At 37.5% G+C, this 14,086-nt stretch overlaps 2 protein-coding genes across 2 annotated transcripts; both read left to right on the forward strand.

Annotated features, from left to right (window-relative positions):
* Positions 1-6,810: 6,810 nt before the first annotated feature.
* On the forward strand, positions 6,811-8,499 carry LOC126758274 (putative exonuclease GOR). The gene is made up of 3 exons (XM_050472489.1): positions 6,811-7,224; positions 7,417-7,603; positions 7,715-8,499. Exons 1-3 carry the CDS (start codon positions 6,811-6,813, stop codon positions 8,497-8,499), a joined length of 1,386 nt encoding a protein of 461 aa, XP_050328446.1.
* A 2,938-nt stretch (positions 8,500-11,437) lies between these two features.
* Positions 11,438-12,769, forward strand: LOC126758281 (exonuclease GOR-like). The gene has a single exon (XM_050472495.1). It carries the CDS (start codon positions 11,438-11,440, stop codon positions 12,767-12,769), a length of 1,332 nt encoding a protein of 443 aa, XP_050328452.1.
* Positions 12,770-14,086: the final 1,317 nt, after the last annotated feature.

The raw sequence follows: 14,086 nt of genomic DNA on the forward strand, positions 1-14,086 counted from the left end.
TAAACTCGACAACCCTTATATTTTTTAATATTTACATATATGTATAAATTAATATCCAGAAAATGGGCGTAACCCTCCACATATACTTATCTCATCATCGGAATTAAGTAAATAGTTTAATCTCCACCTTGACCTTGTAAGTTACTTGGAAATGTATTTTGCACCTTTTCTGGATTTTCCGAGGGATTATGATAAGTAACAGGTAAGCAGACTACCTGCACACTGGCTTTATAAAGGCGAACGAAATCGTTGCGTTGTCGCAGTTCCGACTTTGCACCCGATGACATCACGTACGCAGTTATTTTACGACGCAAAATCGCAAAATACTATAAAAACAAGCCACAGATATATTTTTCTTGAGGAATATATTATCTCTGAACTAACTTAGTTCTATAATAATAAAAAAACCGAAAAAGTCGAGATCGAAAAAATATAATAACAGTATTTTAATATTCTATTAAAGTATTAAAAATGTATCGTTATCACCCTAGTTTCACTTTCCATCAACACTACTTCGGCGTCATGCCAGTTTACGTGATCTTTATTGGACCAGGGCGAGGTAAGTTGAAATTGTATTTATGAAAAGTTGCGAATTGAAGAAATAACTAGCGTACATTAAGAAAAATAGCATAGAAAGAGATTATAGCACTTCCATGAGATACAAGAGATTTTTCATAAAAGAGCAGAGCTCATACATAACGAGTGGTCTGAGTTGAATACGACTGACAGCAGAAGTTCCTGAGTTAGTTGAGTAACGAAACTCCAAATACGATGCAGCTGAAAGGCTGCTTCATCATATTCTAACAAGGGATCTTTCGGGAATTTCTGAAACTAAAATGAACTTAGTTTTATAACTTAGTGTTTAAACTTACTTCTCATATGGTTGACTAATGAAATCTTTATAATTTTCTCTCATTTCATACAGGCAATCGGAGTCTAATGACTTTCATGCAACAATATCGAAACCGCTTACAGTACGATAAAAAGCAGGAAAGGCAAGAGAAAAAACATCAAGCCATTCAGAAGACCCAACCGAAACAAGAATGGCCAGGAGAGCAACAAAACCTAGCATTTCTGAAAACAGAAGAGGAGGAAAATTGGAAACAATATATTCAACAGAAACTAGAATGGCGACAACAGCAAAATCTCAACAAAGAAAAGGCAGAGAAAAGACTGAGACAGGAAGAAGAGCAAACACAAGAGATGCCAGCTGACGTAACCTGTACGTGGCAGATCCCGAGGTGGGATGGAAAAAAACAGCAAAACATGATATTGCAAACGCAAATATTGGAAAAGCAGCTTATAGATTCTGTACAAAATCGTCACCTGGAGGAGGAGGTTAGGGCGAAGCACATGTTGCAAAAACGACATCTTGAAGAGCAACTAAAAGCCAAACGAGAATTGCAAACACGTCACTTGGAGGAGCAACTCAGGGTTATGCATATGTTGCGAAAGCAACAGCTGGAAGAAGAGCTTCGAGAAAAGAGATTACTGCAGGAGCGACAACTCGAGGAAGAGCTGAAAGCCAAGGAGTCATTACAAAAGCGTCACCTGGAAGAAGAGTTAAGAGTAAAGGAGTTAATACTAAATCGCAAGCGAATATTAAGAAAACAGTGTCGTGAATTAAGCAAACAAACACCAAAACAAGAGCAACCACAAAAGTTACAAGAAACGCAGACGAAAGCACCGATGGGAAAAGATAATGAAAAATTACTTAAGCGGCAGTGTCAAGAAGATTTAAAAAGAGAGAAGCTGAAGGAGCTGCTAAAGCAAGAGATACGTAAGCTGAAGCAGGAAATACAGCTCGAGAAGTTGAAAAAAGCGAATGACAGTGAAAAAATACAAACACACTCCATTGTGCAGTCCAAATCCAGTTTGTCGGAAGCTGATTTTGCCAAGCATTTACGACGTCACATAATCGAAGCAAAACTTTTGAGGTGCCATGGCTATCCAGTCGAGAGCGTCACTCATGATGGTTGCGTAGAGATCCACAAACACCAACCAGACCTTGTTGACTTATCAGAATCTATTACAAACAACGGGGTTACTGTTAGCAGTTGCTTTAGTTCGTTCTCGGTGATATCGGAAACGATCGATAATAATGTTGACGATTTAGCGATCAGTAAGAAAGGTGACAAAGATCAAAACCAGACACAGCTCGTCGAGTTCGGTGCAATTCCACTGAAAGAAATACGTAAATCGCCAAAAATAGTATCGTCAAGCGCTAACAGCTCATTTTCAGTGATATCAGATACGGACGATAATAATGTAGACGATTTAGTGATCACTAACAAAAGTGTCAATGATGAAAGCCAGACACAGCTCGTTGAGTTCGGTATAATTCCACCGGCAGAAAAACATAAATCGCCAATAATGGTATCGTCAAGCACTAACAGCTCATTTTCAGTGATATCAGAGACGAACGATAAGAATGTCGACGATTTATCGATCGCTAACAAAGGTGACGAAGATCAAAACCAGACACAGCTCGTTGAGTTTGGTCCAATTCCACTGACGGAAAAACACAAATCGCCAAAAATAGTATCGTCGAGCACTAACAGCTCATTTTCAGTGATATCAGATACGAACGATAACAATGTAGATTGTGTAATGATCTATGATAAGGAACAAAACTGCCGTCAATTCGATGAGTCCTTGCGGAAAGATTGCGTTCGCTGTGGGCGACCCTTCTATGTCAACGAATTGGGCGAATATTTAAATCGTGAAAGTTGCACTTATCATTGGGGTAAGCTACACTACGCCTATAAAGGGAAACGAGGTTACATTCCACAATATACCTGTTGTGAGGGTCACAAAGGTTCCGAAGGTTGTGCACGCCATCCGCTACATATATGGAGTGGTATTGTGGACGGTCTAAACGGTCCCTACAATGACTTCCTACGTACGCGTGCACGTTGTGAAAAAACCAACGACGCGCCCAAAGTGTATGCACTCCAGTGTAAAATGTGTTTCACTGGGCGCGGACTCGAGGTAACCAAGGTAATGTTGATGGGCTACGACGGACAATTAGTATATGACCAATATGTACAGCCGACAACTGACATCGTAGATTATTGGATGTACTACTCGGACAACAGTCGCACGGATACACTTGAAAGAAGAATTTTTAAGAGGTTGTCCGACGTGCAACAGGATTTGCTCGAATTGATTGATGCCGATACCATACTCATTGGACACTGTTTAGAACATGAATTGCGTGTGTTGCGCATTATGCATAAAAATATCGTGGACATAGCTATCGAATTCGCACATCCATTGGGTTTGTTCCCCGGTCGGTCACTTCAGAACTTGGCTGAGATTTATTTAAAGCGCGGCACTCAAGATGGCAGCCAAGGTCCTGATGGTTTGGAGGATATGCGCATTTGTTTAGAGCTCATGAAGTGGAGAGTGCGAGAGGATAAGCGCCAAATCGGATCAAAAATAATACCGGAACTTTATTAATCTTTTATGTTTCTATGCAAATAAATGACTAAATATGCAATTTTAAATTCTTGCTAGTTTTGTTGAAAAAAAATTAATAAATATTGAATACAGCAAAGCAAAAAATTATTTTGTTTGTAAATTTAATTAAATTAATTTTAAATTAAATTAAATTAACTTTAAATATTGTAATTTTGTAATATTGGTCAAGGGGTTTCCTCGGGTAAAAAACAGCATTTTTTCAACAATTGTTTTCTCAAATAAAAAAAGAAATATTTTATAAATTATTTAATTAATTATTTATTTAATTTTATAACGAAAATTTCGCGACATTTTTTTTTCTAATAGTAATCGGAATAAAAATCCTTCGTCCGATTCTTTAAAAATTGTATCTGAAAGACCTGTGTAAAATTTCATGAACATCGTTTGTGTAGTTGTTTCTCGAGAATCGACTTCAAAACAAAGTTTCGAGAAAGTACTTAGCCTAGCTAGTCTCGAGCGTGTCTAGTTTTTAAGGCCGTATCTCCGAAACTATTACTCGGCTCAACTTGAAAACTTAGGACCATATTCTAGAGATGTGGTAAAATTTCATAAGATAATAAAAAAATCGATTTTTTAAACCCGTAAAAGCAGGTAATCCATTAACAGCGAACATGGTCAAAATTTAATATATTATAGCTCTGTGAGAGTTTTGCGCTTCTCCAGTTAGTTGATGTATAGACTATATGTATACCAACTTGAGAATCCCAGAAAACGGGGTTATCATCTTTTCTGAGAATAGAACTGCTTTCGCAAAAAGCTTGTAGGATTTCACAACAATTTCGTTTGTTTTTTGGTCTCTTGTGTGTATACCAGTAGATCCATGTTTCATCACTTAATGGTCACAAGTTATGTTTGTTACGTTACGTTGTCTCAGGATTATGCTTGCTGTCCGGAGAAGGTTAGAACGCATCGGACCGGTAGTTTTCGCGGCTTAATCGAAGTGTATGGAAAACTTGTTGTAAGCCTCTGCTTGGCATACTCATTCTTTCCTTTAAGGAACTTGTTTTTTTCCGAGAACCAAGTCTCGTCACCGGTATTAATACGTTTTTGATGAATGTTGAGTTCTCAGCTACGTTGTCAAACACCTCTTTCAGGCCCCACGTTTCGCCGCCTGTAATGATTCTTTTCATGAATGTAGAGTTGTCAAACATCTATTTTACGATTTTTTCCATTGTAAAAAAATACTGTGACAAAGGGACGTCCAAAAAGCGCATCAACACCAGAAATTATAGCCAAAATACAGAATATGGTTTCGGAAGATCGTCGATTGACTGAGAGAGATTTGGTATAGGCTCTACACAGCTTATTAGGCAGTGCGAGCCATATTTTAAGGGTTTTAGAAAGTTGTGTGCGACATTCTCAGCAACATTTGGAGCGTTTTAAAAAAGGATAAAGTGGATTTTCTGCGTCGATTCATCACTATGGATGAGACTTGGGTCTATCACCATGATCCTTAATCAAAACAAGAGGCTAAAGATTGGTATGAACCTAGTTGTTCGGCTTCGAAACGAGTCAGTGTCCGGAAATCGGTCAAGAAGGTTATGGCATCAGTTTTTGTTTGGGATGTGAGAGGAATTTGGTTTGTGGATTACTTGCAAACTGGTAAAACAATTAATTCTTAATATTATTGCAACCTTTTGGACCAGTTGAAAGCAAAAAATCGTGAAAAAATGCCCGATTTGCAGAAGAAAAAATCCTTTTTCATCAGGACAATGCACCGTGTCACAAGAGCATTTTGACAATGGCTAAAATCCATGAATTAAAGTTCGAATTGTTGGAGCATCCACCGTATTCACCAGATTTGGCCCCCAGCGACTTCCATTTGTTTTCAGAACTCAAAAAATGTATGGGTGGTAAGCGTTTTCCATGAAAGTAAGTGGTCATAACGGCTATAGAAGCGTATTTTACAGACTTCCGGATTCTCATTTCAGGGATGCGATCCACAGATTGGAGGATCGTTGAAGCAAGTGTATTAATGTTCAGGGAGATTATACTGAATAATAAAGTGTGTTTTGTATTATAAAATTGTGTTTTTCTTATCAAACGACAAAACTTATTGAACAAACTGGTAATCGGTTAGTTGTATGGTACCCCTATATGCTATTGTTTCTTCGGAGATTGTTCCGTTGTCTTGGATTACAACCCATGCCTAATTTCGCGAATATCTCGTCAAATAAAAAACTTTTCCATACAAGCAAATTTTGTTTTATCTCTTCGATCGACTGAAAACGGGTTCCACTGAATTATCATCTTGTAAAATCCATGAATTGTTCTTCCACAATTCCGGCCGTTATCGATGTTCTCAAGCAAACGCCTCAATACGTCCAAATAGAACTTCTTATTGACCGTCTGTCCCTCCGGAACAAATCCATGACGCACCAAACCACGAATGTCGTAAAAAAAAAATCAACATCACACTGATTTTTGAGCGGCTTTGGCGTGGCTTTTTTTGGTTTCGGCTCGTTAGCTCATAAACCCATGTCTCATCGGCAGCTGTAATGTTCTTCATGAATGTGAGATCGGAATTAGCACGATCAAGGATGTCCAAAGAGACCTGTTTACGTTACTCTGTTTGAAAATATTCAGCTTTATCGAGACGTGTCTAGTAAGAAAGCGTTTCATACCCAATACATATATCCACCAGAGTCATTCGAACGGACCTGCGAGAGATGTCGAGCTCTCCTGTCATCTCTCTAGCACTTGCCTGACGATTTTCAAACGCGGCATCTTTCACTTTTTAATATTTTCATCAGTTCAAGAGCTCGAAGGTCGTCCAGAACGATGCTCTCTCGTCTTCAACAAGCTCTCGACCGCCATTGAAGGCTATATACTACTCGCAGGCTTGTGCTTATAAACAAAATATATCTACTATATATAGCTTAAGGTCTCCGATATGTTCTTCTGGATATTACCAAATTACTGGGAATCTTAGAATACCGTAATAAGACTATCTAAAATTACAAGTACTTCGGATATAATGGATATAATATTTGGATGGAGAAAAGAACACCTTGAAACTAAGTAATTTTTAGAAAAATAATTCAAGCATTATGTTGTGGTTCAAATGCATTAAATTGATCATTAGTTTGTATTGTTTAGTTTACCACTCCATGGGTAACACAGGTCATCATTTGTTTGATTGAGTACCTGTGTGGTAGGTAAGTCTGTGGGCCAAGGGATTGCACAAAAAGTTATTGAAATTTCTACCTGCCTGTTACTAAGAGTATATAAGTAGCTGTTATCCTTTCCATGGCATAGTTTCGATCAGACTTCGAAAGCTACACACCACACCTGAGATAATAGAAATTTGTTCATCGCGTTTAAAAAATGAATCAACGACAACTGCAACCAGTCTATCTTAGTCAGATTCTGCACGATGTTAGACCACTGTTCGACTATATCATCAGACCACTGCTACGTGCAGCAGTGCTTCTGATAACTTTCTGTGATCTTGCACCAAAAACCTTGGATCACCGAGTCTTTACTTTTATTAATGTGAATCGTCGGCAGAAACGATTGCCATCGAAGCAACTGCAAGAGCTGATACAGTTGAAAGAGAGGAGACAAGCAGAGCTGAAGAAAGACCAAGAAATTAGAAAAAAGCTGGAGAAAGAAAAGAGTAAACAACAAAAATTAGGCGATCAAAAGCTCAAACAGAAACAAGAGCTTGAAGGAAAAAGATTATTGCAGAAGAAGAAGCGACAAGAAACATTGAAACAGCAACGCGATTTGAAAAGGCAACAACAACGAGAGAAGAAACATCGCCAACAAGAATTGCGGAGAAAATATGAGCTCCAGCTGATGCAAAAACAGCAGTTTGTAGAACAGCTTGAAGACGAGGACTTCCTATGCCACCAGCAAGTTATATTAGAGGTCCAATCTGAGAACATCGAAGATATTAAAACAGATGTTGTCACACCTTTACTGCAGTTCGCCAAGCTTAATTTGGGGGAGGCTGAGTTCGTGAAACATTTACATCGGTATATTATGGAACCGTGTTTATTACGTCTCTATGGCTACCCAACGGAGAGCACCACTCACGAAGGTTGCATCGAAATTTTTAAGTATATACCTCACCAGTTTGGTTTACGAGGAAACAACTCGAGCGAGTCGGAAAGCAGTAGCAGTTCACGTTCACCCTCAAGGAGTTCGGATTCAGGAGATAGCTGTACAACAGCAATGGATTGTGATTCTACCGAAACAAGTGAAGATGAAGCAGACGTTTTAGGAGAAGCAAAGAAAATCTGCGCAAGATGTGGGCGTTCGTTCTACGTTACCGATTCCTTTGAATATGTAAGCCACGAAAGCTGCACTTTTCACTGGGGAAAACTAAATGGTACATACAGCAAAGGGTGTTATACCACACAATACACATGTTGTTCAGGTGCTAAGGATTCGGAAGGCTGTGAACGTCACTCACAACACGTATGGAGCGGTGTTGTCAATGGTACAAATGGGCCGTACAGTGATTTCGTGCACACACTGCCACGTTCTGGTAAAACACCTGCTGCTTCCAAAGTGTACGCGTTGGATTGTGAAATGTGTTACACCGATCGAGGACTCGAAGTAACTAAGGTCACAATGGTTGCTTACGATGGTCAGGTGGTTTATGATCATTTTGTGCGGCCCACAGACAAAATTGTAGATTATAACACACGCTTTTCCGGTGTAACCGCAAGCGATCTATGTAAAAATAAAAACAAGAATTTGAAAACCTTAAAAGAAGTTCAACAGGATTTGCTGCAATTGGTCGACGCCGATACCATACTCATTGGTCATGGCTTGGAGAATGATTTGCGTGTGTTGAGGATAGTTCATAAGAAGGTAGTAGATACAGCATACGAGTTCCCACACCCCTTAGGTTTCCCATATCGCCGTTCGCTTAAAAGTCTGACTAAAAAATATTTAAAGCGCGAAATTCAATGTGGGAATGAGGGTCACGATAGTTTGGAAGATACGCAAGCATGCTTGGAACTGATGATGTGGAAAGTACGTAAATATATTGATCTAGCATAGTTGTTATTATTGTATATATTTATTATATTATATTAAGCAGTTAGTTGTAAGAAATAATAAAGAAATATATCGAATTAAAAATTGAAATTAAACTGTTAAAGTTGTTGTCTATAATAGATACAAATTAAAACTGTACAGTTTTTAATTGAAGAAATATTTGGGGTTCCAACAAACAAAATTGAAAAAGAGAAGAAATTTGAATAATAGGTCTAATGAAACCAATCCGTTATTGTTGCAAATTATAAAGGGTTCATTTAATATAGTTACCATGAACCGTTTGAGATGAGATATGCACCGTTTTGTTCGAAAACTTGTTGCCATTTTGAAGTTGATTCCATAATATACACATGGAAGCCCTTATCGATATTCGGAAAAAAACTAGAACAGTCGATTTTCGCAAGCTTCACTTTAGACAAATTTTTCAAGAGCAAAATCATTAACCATAGCTAGGAACAGTTAGTAATCACTTGATGTCAGGTGACTATTAGGTGAATGCTAGCCAAGCGATCTCTGTCGTTGGGTATGGCGTTGTTCTGGTGGAACACAATTTCTTTCCCATAGGCCATAACTGGTTGCTTCTGGACTATTGCTTAAGACTGGTATGGGTGCCAGGCCACAGCGGAATCGCAGGAAACTGTAAAGCTGATGAGCTAGCAAGAGATGGCAACCTTAAACCGCTATCGGTAGATTGGGAGCGGATCGGTGTTCCCATATCCTCTTGTGTTCTACTACTGAATAGCTGGTCCTCGCGAAAGCTTGGTCAACGCTGGGCCACCATGCGCTGTCCCAAACACCTTTTGGCTCAAGAACGATCGCAAGAAATCTAGTGATCTCTTAGCCCTCAGTAAGGCTAGCCTCTATATTGGCGTCCACGCAGTAAGGCTGGGAATTATACCAGACGCCATCTGCGGAAGCTGTATGGAAGAAGATGAGGTGGAAGGTCAAGACTTAATCACTTGAGAGCGTATATATTGGAAGTTAAACGCCTGTGCAAATTTGTATTAGCTACTAAAGGTTTTGCTAATTTGTAGTTCGAACCCAGGAGTTCTTCTGACAACATAAAGTAGTCCATGTGTCAACCTAAGCTAACCAAAGCATATTGAATATAGCTAATAAAAATAAATATAAATAATAAATCAAGGCTAACTTCATTATAAAAAATTATTTGTAGAATGAAACCCAACTCGATTTAAAAAAAAAAAACTCAAAGTTTTGAGTAAACATTTTGTTATGCATCTTACTAAACTTTCCTCTCCTTGTTTATGGTGTTTAGGTCTTTGAATGGAGTAATTATTTTACTTAAACATACTATATATCCAATCTACTTATATCTAAGATTTAATCTTTTGGCCCATCATGAAGGAGACTGGTAATTTCACATACGAATGACGATTTAGTCATATTCTTTTATCTGTTCTTTCGTTTCTCCCTAAGAATATGCTCACTGAACAGATTCGCCGATATCGGACCACTATATCACGCACACAGCTGCCATACTTGTATTGAAAACTTTTTCACGAAATTTAGCTTAGATTATTGTTTAAGGCAACGCTGCGAACCCATTGTTGAGATCGGACCATGAATCCAAATCCAAATCAAGGTAAATGTTTTTTATAAAAGATTCTCTGTGAAGGGTTTTATATCTAATAGTTAATGGTGCTTATTTGAAATATCATGACAACATTTTAAGAAATTGGAAAAAATAATTATAGTCTTTTGTAACTCCGAATGATAATCTATGAATTATGAAATATGCGATATTGTAGAATTTTAGTCGCAGGAGGGAGTCGATATAAGAATTAATTCACACTTAAATTCACGTTCATTTCTTATATTAACATCTCAAAAATATTGACAACATAAAAATAAAAATTTCCAGGAAGAAGGATTCTGTATCAAGTAGAAAAACCCCCGCCGTTTTTAAGACAAAACGAGTTTCAAGGGCGAACATTAGTCTGAGAAAGCAAATAACCACAGAGGTTTTTAAATAGAAATATTCTGGAAAAAAATCCAATATCCCTCAATAATTTTTTTCAAACAATTTCTTGAAAAAAAAATTCAAGAATAAGATTAATTAATTTTGCATTTTTCAGTAAAACATTATAATTCTGCATATTATTTTTTTATTTATTATATTTTCGGATCGATGCACAGTCTCATTTGGGCTACAAGTTCAAGCTGAGCTATCCTTAGTCTTAGACTATTTTTAAGTTTACAATTAACGTTTACAATGATTTGGAACTATGAAAATACCAAAGCAGCAAGGCATGATCCTTAACGTGACCATGAATGTACTTTCATCATAATTACATCGTTTCACTAAAATTTTATAAAACATAATTCATAGAAAGCAGCAGGTAACACTAAAAATCATTTCCACAAATGTTTAAAGGATTTTTCTGTAAAAAGAATAATCCTTTTGTTACATAAAAAACTAGGCGACCCAAATAAAAAGTAGGAGATTACAGGTAAAATTTGCAACATTGTTTCAGAAGATAAAAATAAAATTAGATTACGTAAAAATTTAGAACAAAGGATTACGTTACCAGACAATGCCAGGTAGTCGTCTACAACAAAGCAAGTTCTTGGAAAGTCCCAAAAATAAGATTACCACGAAGGGCCGAATGATCAAGCCGAACGCAGTTAAATCTCCTTCAATCAACTTCGTTACCTCTGCCTACCTGCAACGTGTGCCAAATGACTGGGAATCACCTATAAAAGAAGCGACAATCCTTTCGAAAATCTAGTATCTTTTCAACTACGGTAGCGTCACAATCTTTTTAGGAAAAAAAATCAGCTAAAAAGCCATCTAATATCTACTATAATAACTCCACCGAAGACTATATAAAAGCGTTTGTTTTCTAAAACATAAATCTCAAGGAAAAAATACTAAACAACTTTACATCTAAATACTCACAAAGAACGAAACATTTAAAACATGAGCAATTTAAAGGAACAATCTAAAAATATAATTCCAAATAAACAGACCGTACAAAGCTTCCAGAAACATGGACTAGTTGACTGGTTACAAGAAGAACGTATACCTTTGGCTACAAATCTAAAACTGAATTTCTTAAAGGTAAGACAAGTATTAGTGAAGATCGCTACAAATAAACTAATACGTCAGAAAGAAGAAATAAGGAAGCAAATTGAAGAGCTATCAAAACAACAAGAAGAACTCAATCAAGAAGAAGACGAACTTAGGAAGCGGAAAGAGTTAGAAAGTCTTTCAGAAAAAGAGGTCAAACTTAAAAAGACCGAAAGCTATAATGTTGTGGTGCTGTCAAAAGACTTGCCACCATTAGATAAAGAACTCAATTTATCAGAAGTCAAATTCGTAAAACGTTTACGTCGCTATCAGCATATCTTGGCACCAATTGATTTGCGTCACTATGGCTACCCAGTGGTAGGTTACCTTGGAGAAGGCTCTGTCTCGATCTACAAACACCGATTTAAGCGACGAAACCAGTCAAACTATTCGACCCGATGTTTATTGGAACATGTTTGCATACGTTGTGCGCGACCCTTCCATGTGGACGTTTCGGGTGAATATTTTACCAAAGAAAATTGTATTTACCACTGGGGGAAGTTTAAGGAGAGGTTTACATGCTGCGGGGGTGAGAAAGACTCAGAGGGTTGCGAGCGTAATAAGCTGCACGTGTGGAATGGGATTATTGATGGGGACAACGGACCCTATAAAGATTTTCTGTGCACACAACCACGCCCTGATAAATCGGATGTTGAAGCCAAAGTGTACGCATTGGATTGTGAAATGTGTTACACTGGACGTGGACTCGAAGTGGCCAGAGTATCGTTAGTTGGTTACGATGGTCAAGTGGTTTATGACCATTTTGTGAAGCCGACATGTGAAGTTGTCGATTATTGTACACGCTTCTCAGGCGTAACCGCCAGAGATCTATGTAAAAATCAAAACAAAAACTTGAAGACCTTTGCCGAGGTTCAAAAGGATTTGCTGCAACTTATCGATGCCGATACCATACTCATTGGTCATAGCATGGAGAACGATTTACGTGTGCTGAAGATTGTTCATAAAACGGTTGTGGACACAGCAGACGAGTTCCCACACCCATTAGGCTTTCCATATCGTCATTCGCTTAAGAATCTGACTAAAGAATACTTAAAGCGCGATATTCAATGTGGCAACAACGGTCACGACAGTGTGGAAGACTCTCGTGCCTGTTTGGAGTTGATTATGTGGAAAGTGCGTAACAAGATGCCTCCAAAACGACCAAAAGAATGGATAAAATAAATATTTTATATAAAAACCAAACATTTCTATTTGCACAAAAAAAAAAGAAAAATTATGAAAATTGAAAAAAATTAAACAGTTGAAGTAATTTGTAAGCGTATAAATATATTTATGTTTTATTATTTTACAGTGAGTGGGTTTGGGGCTTGATGATATTGTAAAAACACACCGTCTTTAAGCAAGCAAGTAATCTTGGTCGTAGCAGTATTAAAGAATGGCTTCTAAGTGGGGAAATTGAGATTCGAAAGAGTTCTGTTGTGGCAGGTTAAATCGAGCCATTAAAGAAAAGGAATAATATTTATTTATTGTTTTACTATGTTTGAGGTAGTCGCTGAAAATAATTCCTTGCAAATCCCAAAAATTGTTGCTAAAATCTTGTCGGCCGACCGTGCGTTTTCTGGCGCTTTCGACGACTATCGGCGGTATTCACTTATATTTATCCATTGTAAACAGAATTACAGTCGTTTTGGGAGAAATAACTTGAGAATGATTAGATAAAACAGCATTAAGCGTTTAGAGTAGTTTAGTACACCGAGGGATGAATCAAGGTTACAGTTCAAAGACCTTTCGACCCATTTAACATAGTAGTGGGTCTTGCCCGCTTTTAGGTAATATGCGGGATTCCCTTCTAGTTAACCGGTTACCTTGTTTATACCCTGAACTGAGAAAGAACGGTGATCATATAAAATGTATATACTTGTACTATATTAAGTGTCAGCGTGGGAACCAAAGTCGATGTAACCATGTAGGTTTGATTGTTCTTCTCTCTGCCTAAATATACGCGAACTAATACCTCAATTTTCGAGATATCAATATATTTTTCACCAATTGCTCATTTGTCGAAACCACCGATACCAAACCACTATGCCATATAACTGCCATAAAAACTGGCCAATCCAAATCAAATCGTATGGAATTTTTCCTATTTGCCAAGATATCTGTATGAAATTTGGCTTAGATTGTTGTCCAAAATAACGCTACTATCTCCGAAGTTCGGATCAAACGACTATAGCATAAGGTCATATGAGCTGACCGATCAAATTCAAGCTCTTGTATGGAGAAAATTTTAGGGAATTTTTCTCGAGGAAACGGAAATGAAAGATAGATTATAGAAGACCACCGCGTGCACAGTGTATAGCGGCATACTTCTGCGTACTACTATGTATTAAAGTTTAAAATTGAAATCCACATCCACAAGCCAACTAACTCAACCGTTAAGTATTATCAATTAAAACCACACGCTAATATTTGCATAAAAGTTGTAGCTTATTAACTATAGAAAACATTATTTGCAAATAAACTATTCACCGCATATGT

The sequence above is a fragment of the Bactrocera neohumeralis genome, chromosome 5 (assembly GCF_024586455.1).
Source record: "Bactrocera neohumeralis isolate Rockhampton chromosome 5, APGP_CSIRO_Bneo_wtdbg2-racon-allhic-juicebox.fasta_v2, whole genome shotgun sequence".
Lineage (NCBI taxonomy): Eukaryota > Metazoa > Arthropoda > Insecta > Diptera > Tephritidae > Bactrocera > Bactrocera neohumeralis.